Below are 13,281 nucleotides of genomic sequence, written 5' to 3'. Positions count from 1 at the left end.
TAAAAATAAAAACATGATGATAATCATAATCATAATCATAATCATAATAATCATAATAATCATAATAATCACAATAATCATAATCATAATCATAATAATAAAGCATTATCTTGCTCATTACTCAATAACCACCAGAAAAAATTACTAATACTTGTTCAGCCAAACTCCCTCTCATTCAAAAATTCTCTTCTCACTCAGCGCAGTATTCTCGAATCTTCCGGTAATCCAGGGACATGGCAGCACCGCTCGTGATACTCCGCACCGCGGGCCCTGGGGCCGCTGCCGCTGCTGCTACTGCTACTGCTGCTGCTGCTGTGGCTGACGCCCGCTGGTGAACGCCGCCACCGTCGTCGGGGCCTCTTTCCCCTCCTCCACCACCATCGTTGATGTCGTTGAAGCCATTGTCGTCTTCCTGCGAGGGCGCCACCCCCCACGTCAGGTTGGCAAAACACTGCTGGGCGCGCGCCTCTGTGTCGGCCCGACAGTTCGTTCTGCTGCTGCTGCTGCTGCTGCTGCTGTGGCCCCACTGCCAGGTTAGCACCGCTAACAGCAGCAGCAGACCTGCATTGGTCGGTGAGAGGTACGGGTGTGTACGTAGGTAAGTAAGTCAATGTCACGGTACGGGTGAGTATGTAGGTAAGTAAGTCAGTCAGTCAATGTCAAGGTACGGGTGAGTACGTAGGTAATTAAGTAAGTCAATGTCACAGTACGGGTGATTACGTAGGTAATTAAGTAAGTCAATGTCAAAGTACTGGTGAGTACGTAGGAAAGTAAGTAAGTCAGTCAGTGTCACAGTACGGGTGAGTACGTAGGTAAGTAAGTCAATGTCACGGTACGGGTGAGTATGTAGGTAAGTAAGTCAGTCAGTCAATGTCAAGGTACGGGTGAGTACGTAAATAAGTAAGAAAGTAAGTCAGTGTCACAGTACGGGTGAGTACGTAGGTAAGTAAGTAAGTAAGTCAATGTCACAGTACGGGTGAGTACGTAGGTAAGTAAGTAAGTAAGTCAATGTCACAGTACGGGTGAGTACGTAGGTAAGTAAGAAAGTAAGTCAATGTCACAGTACGGGTGAGTACGTAGGTAAGTAAGTAAGAAAGTGAGTCAATGTCAAAGTGGATTTTTTTTTTTTTTTCACGATGGTAATTGAATGAACAACAACTGCTTTTTTGCTTTTTGTTTTAAACATCAAGCCATATGAAAGAAACAAAGAAAGGAGTGAAATATATACAGAAATCTACATAAATATATACTCAGTAAGTAAGTAAGTATGCATGCATGTATGTATGTATGTATCAGTGATAGTCGTGTCGGACCATGGCCATCAGGACAGCAGGGGGGACAACTGATGTCCCGACTACCTGAGCTAGCCCAAGTTATACTGATTCCAGCACTCTGGGCCAAGAGGACTTTAGAACAGTCGGCGTTAACTTTGATGATGGTAATTGGGGTGAAACGCTGTTAACGTCGTCTCTTTCGCCGTTCGTATGGAAAGAGTTAAAATCGTTCCCAAAGGTCAACTACCACCAAATGCTGGAGTAAGCAGTTAATGAAATGTCTGTGTAGCCCTGATTCCTGTGCAAATCAAAGCGCTTGCACACCAGTCATTTGTATCCATGCATGCAACGCTCTGATTCTGACGGATGAAAGGTAAATCTTTTGAAAAGTACATACAAGGATCAATAGGCCAGCAACAGGGTAGAGAGAGAGGCGGTGGCTGTACTGAATGGAAGATAAAACATATGAATACATGTAAATAGAAAGCTACAGAAACTGTACGCTGGAGAGAGAGGGGGGGGGGTTTGTGGGGGGCAGGGAGAGAGAGACAGAGACACAGAGAGAGACAGAGAGAGGCTATTTTGTCAGATGAAATTTACGAATTCATGTAGATAGAAAAGTAGAGAAACTTCAGACCGGGAATTGATTGAATACAGCATCTTTGACAAAAGGAAAGTTGAAACAGCGCTCCGTCTACCAGTCATTTCTTTACATACAGAAGACGGAACATCTCGTACCGTGGACAACAGATGTTGATATCGTTATGTGGGAACAATGGGTAGGCAAGGACATACAAATTGTCGACAAATCCATTCATTCAATCATGCATTCATTCATTCGTTCATCCAGAAGAAACACTGCATGTTGCCGAGACGTAAGAGCAGTTAATGACCAAATAAATAAATCAGGAAGCAAGCAGATTAATCAGCTAATTAATCAAAGCTGGACAAAACGGCTAACACAGTTCTGGAGAACAAAAACCTGAACCTCTTATTCTAACGTAAATGACTGAATAGGGGTGTAAGGGAATAATTGAACGAGGATGGAAGGGAATGATTGAACAGGGATTGAAGGGAATGATTGAAAGAGGATGGAAGGGAATGATTGAACAGGGATAGAAGGGAATGATTGAAAGAGGATGGAAGGGAATGATTGAACAGGGATTGAAGGGAATAATTGAACGAGGATGGAAGGGAATGATTGAACAGGGATTGAAGGGAATGATTGAAAGAGGATGGAAGGGAATGATTGAAAGAGGATGGAAGGGAATGATTGAAAGAGGATGGAAGGGAATGATTGAACAGGGATAGAAGAGAATGATTGAAAGAGGATGGAAGGGAATGATTGAACAGGGATTGAAGGGAATGATTGAAAGAGGATGGAAGGGAATGATTGAACAGGGATTGAAGGGAATGATTGAAAGAGGATTGAAGGGAATGATTGAACAGGGATAGAAGGGAATGATTGAACAGGGATAGAAGAGAATGATTGAAAGAGGATGGAAGGGAATGATTGAACAGGGATTGAAGGGAATGATTGAAAGAGGATGGAAGGGAATGATTGAAAGAGGATGGAAGGGAATGATTGAACAGGGATAGAAGGGAATGATTGAAAGAGGATGGAAGGGAATGATTGAAAGAGGATGGAAGGGAATGATTGAAAGAGGATGGAAGGGAATGATTGAACAGGGATTGAAAGGAATGATTGGGATAGAAGGGAATGATTGAACAGAGATTGAAGGGAATGATTGAACAGGGATTGAAGGGAATGACTGGGATGGAAGGGAAAGACTGAACGGAGATGGAAGGCAGTTATTGAACAGGTGAATGGGGGTGGAAGGGAATGATTGAACGAGTAGTGAAGTGAATGAGTGAACGAATAGTGACGGCAATGATTGAACGAGTAGTGAAGGGAATTATTGAATGAGTAGTGAAGGGAATTATTGAGTGGGGGATGGAAGTGAATAACTGAATGGGGATAGAAGGAAATGGTTAACGGGGGCTGGGTGGAATTGATTGAATGGGGATGGTGGAAGGGGATGACTGAATGGGAATGGAAGGGAATGATTGAGTGATGAGTGAAGGGAATGACTGCATTGTTCATCGGGGATGGAAGGGAATGCTCGAATGAGGATGGAAAGGAATAGCTGAGGGGGGGTGGAAGGCAATAATTGAACGGGGATGGAAGGGGGGTGAGAACGACGAGAAGAGGGAGGGGTGAGGGAACATGGTGGGGGAGTAGGGGAGTGAGGGGTGGATGGGGGGTGGACGCCAGGGGGTAAGTGGAGTGAGGGGGGAGGGAAGAAGGAAAACCCCAGTCCCACAAGGATAAGAACGTCAGCCCGGAACTTGACGTCCAAACACATCCGCGGCAAAAGTTTGTCCTCACTTTGTTTGGCCAACGTGCCCTCGCGCGCCTTGCAATCACGTGACATGTATGACGGCCCGCGGCAGCGGCGAGTTAAGACAAACACCCCCAAAGGGAGAAAACGCAAACAAAGGGAGGGAATGCTTGACCTGTGACTCGGCAACCCCCCCTTGATTGGGAAAGAAAAAAAAATTATCATAGACAGACTCTCTGTCCTCAAACCCTGGACTCACTGCCTCAAACAACGAAACCTTCACAAAACCAAAACCCAAGCCCTAAACAATTTAGCGCAGACCAAAAGATAGTGAACTTCGCCTCCAGCATGGGTTCAAACCTCAATCGTTCAAAATCATTTTAATGAGCTATTATTGATATCATGAACAATTAAAGCATTCGGCTTACGGTTCAGGTTACCTCTATCGAGTTTTGAATATACTCTGTCGTTCAAGAGACACAAACATGTTAGGTGTTTAGTCTGGTGCCTTTTTATTTTTTTATTTTTTTTAACTGGGCTGAAGGTCCTACAGCTTTAACTCACTCAGTACAGCCAGTCCTCTCTTCTCCTCTACACAGACCCCTCGGATGTCCAGAGGGTGTCTGAATGACCCAACCTTTAGCTTCCGTCGTCAGAATTATTGTGGTATTCTCTGTCAACATTCACCTCTTCAGTATAAGAGCCTTCCGCTTGCAATATTTTGATGATGGTAATTGGGGTGAAACGCTGTTAACGTCGTCCCTTTCGCCGTTCGTATGGAGAGAGTTAAAGGTCCATATCCACTGTGTCCAGGGGTCGACATAGGAAGGCAGGAGCCAGTTTTCTTCCATCGCTCCAACCTTCCCTGACCGAAGCTGTATGCCTACCCATTCACACCTGTGTGGAGTGAGGAAAATCGGAGTACAGTGCCTGTCCCAAGGACGTAGCATCATGCCGAAAGATAGATAGATAGATAGATAGACACATGACTCGTTGGTCAGATGCAAGCTGCGCGAAAAACAAACAAACAAATAAATAAATAAACAGGCAGTAAGGTATTTCATGGACTATTTTGGTGGGTCAATGTAGACGCACATTTTATGCTGGCTGTTTCTGCTTCAACAAGACAATACTTCACACACAATTAACTCAGTACGGATGTCCAGTGGGTGTCTCAATGACCCAACCTTTAGCTTCCGTCGTCAGAATTGTGGTATTCTTTGTCAACATTCACCTCTTCAGTACAAGAGCCTTCCGCTTGCAATATTTTGATGGTGGTAATTGGGGTGAAACGCTGTTAACGTCGTCTCTTTCGCCGTTCGTATGGAGAGAGTTAAACAACAGGGTATATTGCATCTGATATAGTTTGGTTCCGCAGCATACCATGCGTAAAAATGTGGGGGTTGTTTTTGAAACGCTATTCTTTGTTCAATTTTTTTAAGGATTCGAATGCATAGAGAATATGAAACAACTTCTCTTGGTGAGAAATCGAATGCATTCTCAAGGTTCCCCTCTTTATGTATGTGGTGTCTAAGGGAATAGATGAAATACAATATGATAGAATAGAATACAGTACAATACGATACGATACGATAGACTATAATAGTGTTCCATACAATAATAAAGTATGAAATTATGATAATGCACAAAACATAACAACAACACATCATAATGCACACACACACACACACACACACACACACACACACACACACACACACACACACACACACACACACGTACGTTTCACTCACCAGGTCCTGCCGCAACCGTGCTCAGACCCATTCTCTTCTAGGCCTGGGGAGCACCCTCATGAGCCGTGCCCAGTTGAACCCCAGCACTGAATTAAAACGCAGCCATCAGCTTCCCACTGAGGAATGCCCACTAAGATCTTGCCACCACCACCACCACCACCACTAACCGCCCGTCTCGCGTCCGTCCTGTCCGTCACACCACCATAATTTTGGTTCGACAGACGGATGGAATGAAATGGGGGGGGGGGGGGGGGGGTGGGGGGGGGAGAAAAAAAAAGAAAAAGAAAAAAAAAAAAAAAAAAAAAAAAAAAAAAAACCGCGAGAGACAGAGGGAAAAGAAAGAGAGAGTTTTCACCTGCCCTGTCACGAGAAGGAAGTGTGTTTGGGGAGGAGAGGAGGGGGGTTGGGTGGGGAAGGTAGGGGTAGTGTTTATGGGAAAGGTAGGTGGAGGGAATAGTGGAACAGGGATAGGAAGGGGTGGTGGGGGGGTCGGAACGTTAGGGGTGCTGGGGGGGTTTGTGGGTGGGCGGGGAGGGTCGAGAAATTTTATCGCGGGTCATGTTTCAATGATCGCCGGCTCGACAGTACTTAATTGATTAAGTGCCCTGGTGATCGCTGATGACAATATTATGTAAGTGGTAATGATAATGATTTCTTTTATTTCTATATAGTGCTATAATCCAAGCATAAGCAAAGCTCTAAGCGCTTTACAAATCCAGTAGCTAAAGTGAAACAAGAAAGCACATGAAAAGCAGTTTTAACATATAAAACAGAATCATTATTTGTTTTTAATTTAAAAACACAATTCACAAAACCCATAAAGTAACATACTCTCAATACTACAACTGTTACACTCCAACACACACACACACATGATTAAACGGCTGAGATAGTAGCAATTTTCACTTAAAATACACACCTGTAAAAAGGAGCATAGTTGTAATTTGCATGCCATAGATTTGTAAAAATTGTGAAAAAAATATATATAATAACTAATAAATCTATTAAAAAAAAAATAATAATAATAGAAAAGGGTTTTGGATAGAAAAGATAAACTGGGTAAAAATCGGCAGTCATTCTAGCTCCCTTTTGAACCACACCACCACCACCCATATACCCACTCCCATTCTCTCTAATCACCCATCACACACACCCACATTGCCATGATCCTGGGACAACAGCACTATTTGAGCAAGTGCATTGATGGTCGGCACATATATATTGTCACAGGCGACAAAATAGAAGTACTCTGATGGTTGGCACACATTGTCACCGGTGACAATACTTAAGTGACTGGTGGTCGGCACATGATTATTGTCACCAGCAATATTATGTGCCGAAACCGATGACACAATCTATCGCGGCCATCCATCCTTCAGAGCAATCAATTCAGGTAAGAGATGATGATTGTGATTATCGCATGTGTGTGTGTGTGTGTGTGTGTGTGTGTGTGCGTGTGTGTGTGTGCGCGCGCGCGTGTGTGTGTGTGTGTGTGTGTGTGTGTGAATCAGACACAGAATCAGAATCTCTTTTTATTTGTTGTGAGAATGAACAATAAAGGACTGGGGGGGTGGGGGGGGGCGTGTGTGTGTGTGTGGGCGCGCGCGCGCGTGTGTATGTGTGTGTGTGTGTGTGTGTGTGTGTGTGTGTGAATCAGACACAGAATCAGAATCTCTTTTTATTTGTTGTGAGAATGAACAATAAAGGACTGTAGACAACACCAAAAAAAGTGTAAATCAATGCAGAAATATGACATACTCGAACGTCTGACCTGTTTCTTTGTTCCTCAAAGTGAAGAAGAATATTTATCAGAGGTCAGAACAGTCACATGCGGTCAGGTCAATTGTACGAACGGAGAGAGACAGGTAGACAGACAGACAGACAGGCAGACAGACAGACAGACAGGCAGTCAGAAACAGATAGGACTCACAGCCATAGTGACTTGAGAAATTAAAGAAATTGGGAAGTGTATGTTGTTCTAATCCGCTCTTGTTATTCCTGTGTGTGTAGGACATACACACACGCGCGCGCGCGCGCGTGCATGTACACACAAACACACACACGCTCAAGCACACACACAAACACACACACACACACACACACACACACACACACACACACACACACACACACACACACGCGCGCGCGCGCGCGCACGCACGCACGCACGCACACACACACACACACACACACACACACACACACACACATCAGCCTGACACACCGGTAAAGCTGGGTTTTAGCGACCCATGACAAAGCGCTGTTCGATGCTGGGGTCTTGACGTTGTCCACTGGTGGAGGTTTCTGCTGACACACCGAAAACTAATTGTGTATAATTATGGACTGAAGATGTTGGTGTGGATTTTCAATTTGCACGGAATCTTCGTCCACTGAAGTCAGGTAAGGTGTTTTGCCCCCACGCCCAACCTCCCCGTTAATTTGTTTCGGTCAGTTTTACATGCAACCTTTCGTAAACTGCTTCTCTCTTATTTCTCGTGCCATAGTTTTACAAATGCAACTTTTCGTAGACTGCGTCTCTCTCGTTTCTCTTGTAGACTGCGTCTCTTATTTCTCGTAAACTGCGTCTCTTTTTCTCGTAGACTGTGTCTCTCTCGTAGACTGCGTCTCTCTATTCAGTTCTCGTAGACAGCGTCTCTTGTAGACTTTGTAGACTGCGTCTCTCTCGTAGACTGTCTCTCTCATATTTCTCAGACTGCGTCTCTCTTGTAGGCTGCGTCTCTCCTATTTCTCGTAGACTGCGTCTCTCCTGTAGACTGCTTCTCTCTCTTATTTCTCGTAGACTGCGTCTCTCCTGTAGACTGCTTCTCTCTCTTATTTCTCGTAGACTGCATCTCTCTTGTAGACTGCGTCTCTCCTGTAGACTGCTTCTCTCTCTTATTTCTCGTAGACTGCATCTCTCTTGTAGACTGCGTCTCTCTTATTTTTCGTTTAATGTGCATTATGTTCATTCTTGTTTATTTTCAGTGTTTTGTTATGCATCTATTTGAAATCATATTTCGGTGTTATCATCTATTTACTTTATAAAAATGTATTTTATTCTGTATATTCAATTGGTTTATTTAAATATCACTTAATAATAATAATAATAATGGATACTTATATAGCACACTATCCAGAAATCTGCTCTAGGTGCTTTACAAAAACGCTTTTGATAACATAAAACATTATATCTATGTTACATACACACACCAAAATGTGACCACACACACACACACACACACACACGCGCGCGCGCGCGCGCACGCACACACACACACACACACACACACACACACTGCATACATACATTTTAACATACATGTGTATCTAACAGCTACCCTAACACATACGCACACATAGGCAGGCACAAACTTACATAGACACACGCACACACAATACACATTCATATACATGCATGTAGTTGTGGACCTGCCACAATTGAACTTATTGCTGAGGGAAAAGGTGAGTTTTGAGACGAGATTTAAAAGATGCGAGGGAATCAGAATGACGGAGGTTATCAGGGAGCTTGTTCCACGTCTTTGGCGATTGAAAAGAAAACGATCTGTGTCCATAGGTCTTACTTCTGACGTGAGGTATCCTGAGAAGTCGAGTATCAGAAGAAGAACGGAGCTGGCGAGACGGGGTATAGATATGGATGAGTTCAGAAAGATATTTGGGGCCAGATCCGTTGACTGCACTTATGGTGAAAAAAAACCCACTAAAGAACACATATATACACGCGCGCGCACACACAATACATACACACACAGAGGTTTTGGGAATCTATTTCTAATCTCCATTATGTTCATTCCAGTTTATCTTCAGTTTTTTTGTTATGCATATATTTTAATCATATTTAGGTGTTATCATTTATTTACTTTATATTAAAAAAAATGCATTTTATTTCAAATATTCAGTTGGTTTAATACCTATTTGCTGTGCAGTTTTGAAGCAGGCAAAGGAGAGCCCCAAGCGGAGACGCACTAGAATGGAATGGACGCCCCCCCACCCCTCCCCCTCACACACACACACAAGTGGAGTGATGGCCAAGAGGTAACGCGTCCGCCTGGGAAGCGAGAGAATCTGAGCGCACTGGTTCGAATCACGGCTCGGCCGCCGATAATTTCTCCCCCTCCACTAGACCTTGAGTGGTGGTCTGGACGCTAGTCATTCGGATGAGACGATAAACCGAGGTCCTGTGTGCAGCATGCACTTAGCGCACATAAAAGAACCCACGCAACAAAAGGATTGTTCCTGGCAAAATTCTGTAGAAAAATCCACTTCGATAGGAAACACTACCGCCTACCGCCCTTCCCACAGCACTGAAACAGCTCTACTCAAAGTTATGAACGACCTTCTGCTGTCTGTAGATACTGGTAAACTCTCTGTCCTCACCCTCTTAGATCTCTCAGCGGCATTCGATACAATCGATCACAACATCCTCGTTAATCGTCTTTCTCATTCATTTGGAGTTTCTGACACAACACTGAAATGGTTTTCATCTTATCTGTCCAATAGAACCCAGACTGTCGTTACTAACAAACACCTTTCTCAACCTTCTCTTCTGGAATTCGGAGTCCCCCAGGGATCAGTTTTGGGACCCGTGCTCTTCATTTTGTACACAAATCCACTTGGTACCATCACAGCTCAGCACAACGTCCAAAGTCAATCTTTTGCCGATGACACACAATTATATGACTCATGTACACCTGACCAGATCAATAACACCATCAACAACATTCAAGAATGCATTACTGACATCAAGCATTGGATGACCGTAAATAAACTAAAACAAAATGATGACAAGACTGAAGTCCTCCTGATTCACTCACAGAACAAACCATTACCTGACTCCGCTCCCTCCTCTATGTCTGTTGGTAACACAAACATTCAGTTCTCATCTGCTACAAGAAATCTAGGGGTAACTTTTTCTGACACTCTGTCCATGGAAAAACACGTGTCCAACATCTGTCGCTCTGCTTACCATGAACTCAGGAAAATTAGTAGCATTCGCCATCTTCTCACTTCTGATGCAACCAAAACTCTCGTCTGTTCTCTCGTTCTGTCTAAATTTGATTACTGTAACTCCTTACTCTCTGCCATTCCCCAGTACCTCCTAGACAAACTTCAAAAGGTTCAAAATTCAGCAGCACGACTGATCTTCAGAGTCAGAAAACACGAACACGTACAGCCACTCCTCCAACAGCTTCACTGGCTCCCAATCTCTGCAAGAATACAACATAAAACATCCACTCTTTGCTTCAACTCTCTCACTGATCCCTACTTTCCTGTCTATCTTTCTGATCTCCTTCATGTCTATACCCCTGCCAGACAACTCCGCTCTTCTTCAGACAATAGAACCTTTACTGTCCCTCGAATCAAAACAAAGACTTATGGCAAGCGATCTTTTTCTCACTTTGCGACAACTGTTTGGAACCAGCTTCCACTCACAACTCGTTACTCTGAAACCCCCTCACAGTTTAAAACTGCCCTGAAGACACATCTGTTCAGACAGTCATACAATGTTGTATGAAATTGAAATGAAATAGAGGTGTGTGGTTGTGTTGTGTTGTGTGTGGGGGGGGAGGGTTGGGGGGGGGGGGGGGCGGAGGGGGAGCGGGGGGGGGGGGGCGAGGGGGGAGAGGTGGTGGCGGGTGTTTGCACGTCCACACGCGCGAGCTTGTGTCTGTGTGTTGCGGGTGTGCGGGTGGGTGAGTTGGTACATGTGTGTGTGTGTGTGTGTGTTTGTGTGTGTGTGTGTGTGTGTGTGCGCGCGCGCGCGCGTGCGCACGCGTGTGTGTGTTGTTGTGTTGTTGTTTTTTTAATGTATAAATATGTATGTGAGAGATTTTAACACGAACTGTTTTATGAAGTAATGTTGTAGTTTGTTTACTCAGTTGTCCATCTGTTGTGCTTTTGTTGTTGTTGATGAGTTGTGTGTGTGTGTGTGTGTGTGTGTGTGTGTGTGTGTATGTGTGTGTGTGTGTGTGTGTGTGTGTGTGTTTGTGCTAGTGTATGTGGACGTGGTGGAGGTGTGAGGTTTTTTTTTTTTTTTTTTTTTTAACAATACGTACATTTTTTACATTTTCAGGTTTAATTTCTTAAATGTAATGATGTACATACGTTTTTACTTGAAATGTTCGATGAATATTGCTTTATCATGTGATGATGTAGCCTGTGTGTTTCAATTGTTTGTCATTCGTGTGTGTGTGTGTGTGTGTGTGTGTGTGAACATTTGTTTCATCTTTCTAGTTTTGATATGTGTGTGTAATGCGGGGTGGGTTTTTTTTTTTTTTTTTTTTTTTTTTTTTTTTTTTTTTTTAAATACCTGTTGCATTTCTTGATTTAATCAACTGACATGACCTATTTTAATTTTTCTCTCTCGCCTATATTTCAAATTATATGCATATGTGTGGGGATGTTTGAGTGAATGTTTTTTTTTTTTTTTAGTGCTATTGTAAAGCGCATAGAGCTTCAAGAATATGCGCTATAGCAAGAAGTCTGAATAAATAAATAAAATAAAAACAAATAAAAAAAACTGCACGCAGGAAAAAATACAACAACAAAAATTGGTGGCGCTGTAGTGTAGCGACGCGCTCTCCCTGGAGAGAGCAGCCCGAAATTCACACAGAGAAATCTGTTGTGATAAAAAGAAATACAAATACAAATACCCAGGGTACCGGGGAAGCGGCCAGACCTCCGTCATGTGAACACAGCGGTATGGAGCATGTTCTGTATTCCGGTCACTGTTGCCAAGTGAACCACGAGTGGTTGCACACAGAGTGGCCAGTTTCAAACTCAACTGTCGACAGGCACATGTTTCGGCTCGCACGTGCTTCCTGAACACTGAGACACTCTTTTGTTAAAGGTAAAGACAATTTTTTTTACAGCAGAGAGGGAACTGCGCAACGACCACATTTTGGAAGGGAAGAAAAGACACACACACACACACACACACACACACAGAAACAAATACATCAAAGCACACGCGCGCGCGCTAACGCACACATACACACACACAAAAAAAAACACAGAAACACACACACACACACACACACAGCATAGAAGCAAATTCACACACACACACACACACACACACACACACACACCTCCTATTGCCCAACTGTCTGAATTTAAGATGATTTGCTTGCCTGTTGTGAATCGACAACTCTACAGACATAATCATAATAAAAAATTGATCTTTTACATATTTTTTCACATACACTTCTAATCATTCATTAATGTATGTGTCATGTATGTATCGATTTATGTTTCATTGATTGATTGATATGGATACTTATATAGCGCCTATCCTCGGTCGGAGACCAAGCTCTAAGATGTGTCCATAAAGCGATTTACAAACACGGGGTAATTTGCACAACAGGCTGCCAATCTGGGTAGAGCCGACGCTCATCATTCGTTTCCTGTGTCATTCAATCAGATTTCAGGCACGCACACATACACAGACAGACAAGTAACATTTTACATGTATGACCGTTCTGTTTATTTAGCCCGCCATGTAGGTAGTCATACTCCGTGTTCGGGGGTGTGCATGCTGGGTATGTTCTTGTTTCTATAACCCACCTAATGCTGATATGGATTACAGGATCTTTAACGTGCATTTTTTATCTTCTGCGTGCGTTTTTTCACGAAGGGGGTTCAGGCACTAGCAGGTCTGCACATAATATATATTGACCTGAAAGATCGGAAAAATGTTCACCTTTACCCACCATGCAGGCGCCGTCACCGAGATTCGAACCCCGGACCCTCAGATTGAAACTCCAACGCTTTAACCATTCGGCTATTGCGCCCGTATCTAAATATGTATCTAAATACTTTCTTTTTTTCTGTTCCAATTATATAGTTCTTTCTTTTGTGCTTTCTTTCTTTTTTTTTTTAAACTCACTTTCA

The 13,281-nt window shown here is 43.4% G+C and overlaps 1 protein-coding gene across 3 annotated transcripts in view; it reads right to left on the bottom strand.

Moving 5' to 3' along the window:
- The window catches only part of LOC143285041 (uncharacterized), a 16,759-nt gene extending 11,251 nt beyond the window's left edge, over positions 1–5,508 (bottom strand). For all 3 annotated transcript variants that reach the window (XM_076592225.1, XM_076592227.1, XM_076592226.1), the window contains exons 1-2: positions 5,371–5,508; positions 195–561 (exon numbers count right to left, since the gene is read on the bottom strand). In XM_076592225.1, the coding sequence (XP_076448340.1) occupies positions 195–561; positions 5,371–5,401 (398 nt within the window). In that variant the 5' untranslated portion in view covers positions 5,402–5,508. The remainder of the gene's footprint in view (positions 1–194; positions 562–5,370) is intronic.
- Between the last annotated feature and the right edge of the window lie 7,773 nt (positions 5,509–13,281).

The sequence above is a fragment of the Babylonia areolata genome, chromosome 8 (assembly GCF_041734735.1).
Source record: "Babylonia areolata isolate BAREFJ2019XMU chromosome 8, ASM4173473v1, whole genome shotgun sequence".
In the NCBI taxonomy this organism is placed as follows: Eukaryota; Metazoa; Mollusca; class Gastropoda; order Neogastropoda; family Buccinidae; genus Babylonia; species Babylonia areolata.
The sequence above is the reverse complement of the archived record's forward strand: the minus strand, read 5'-3'. Positions and strand labels throughout refer to the sequence as shown.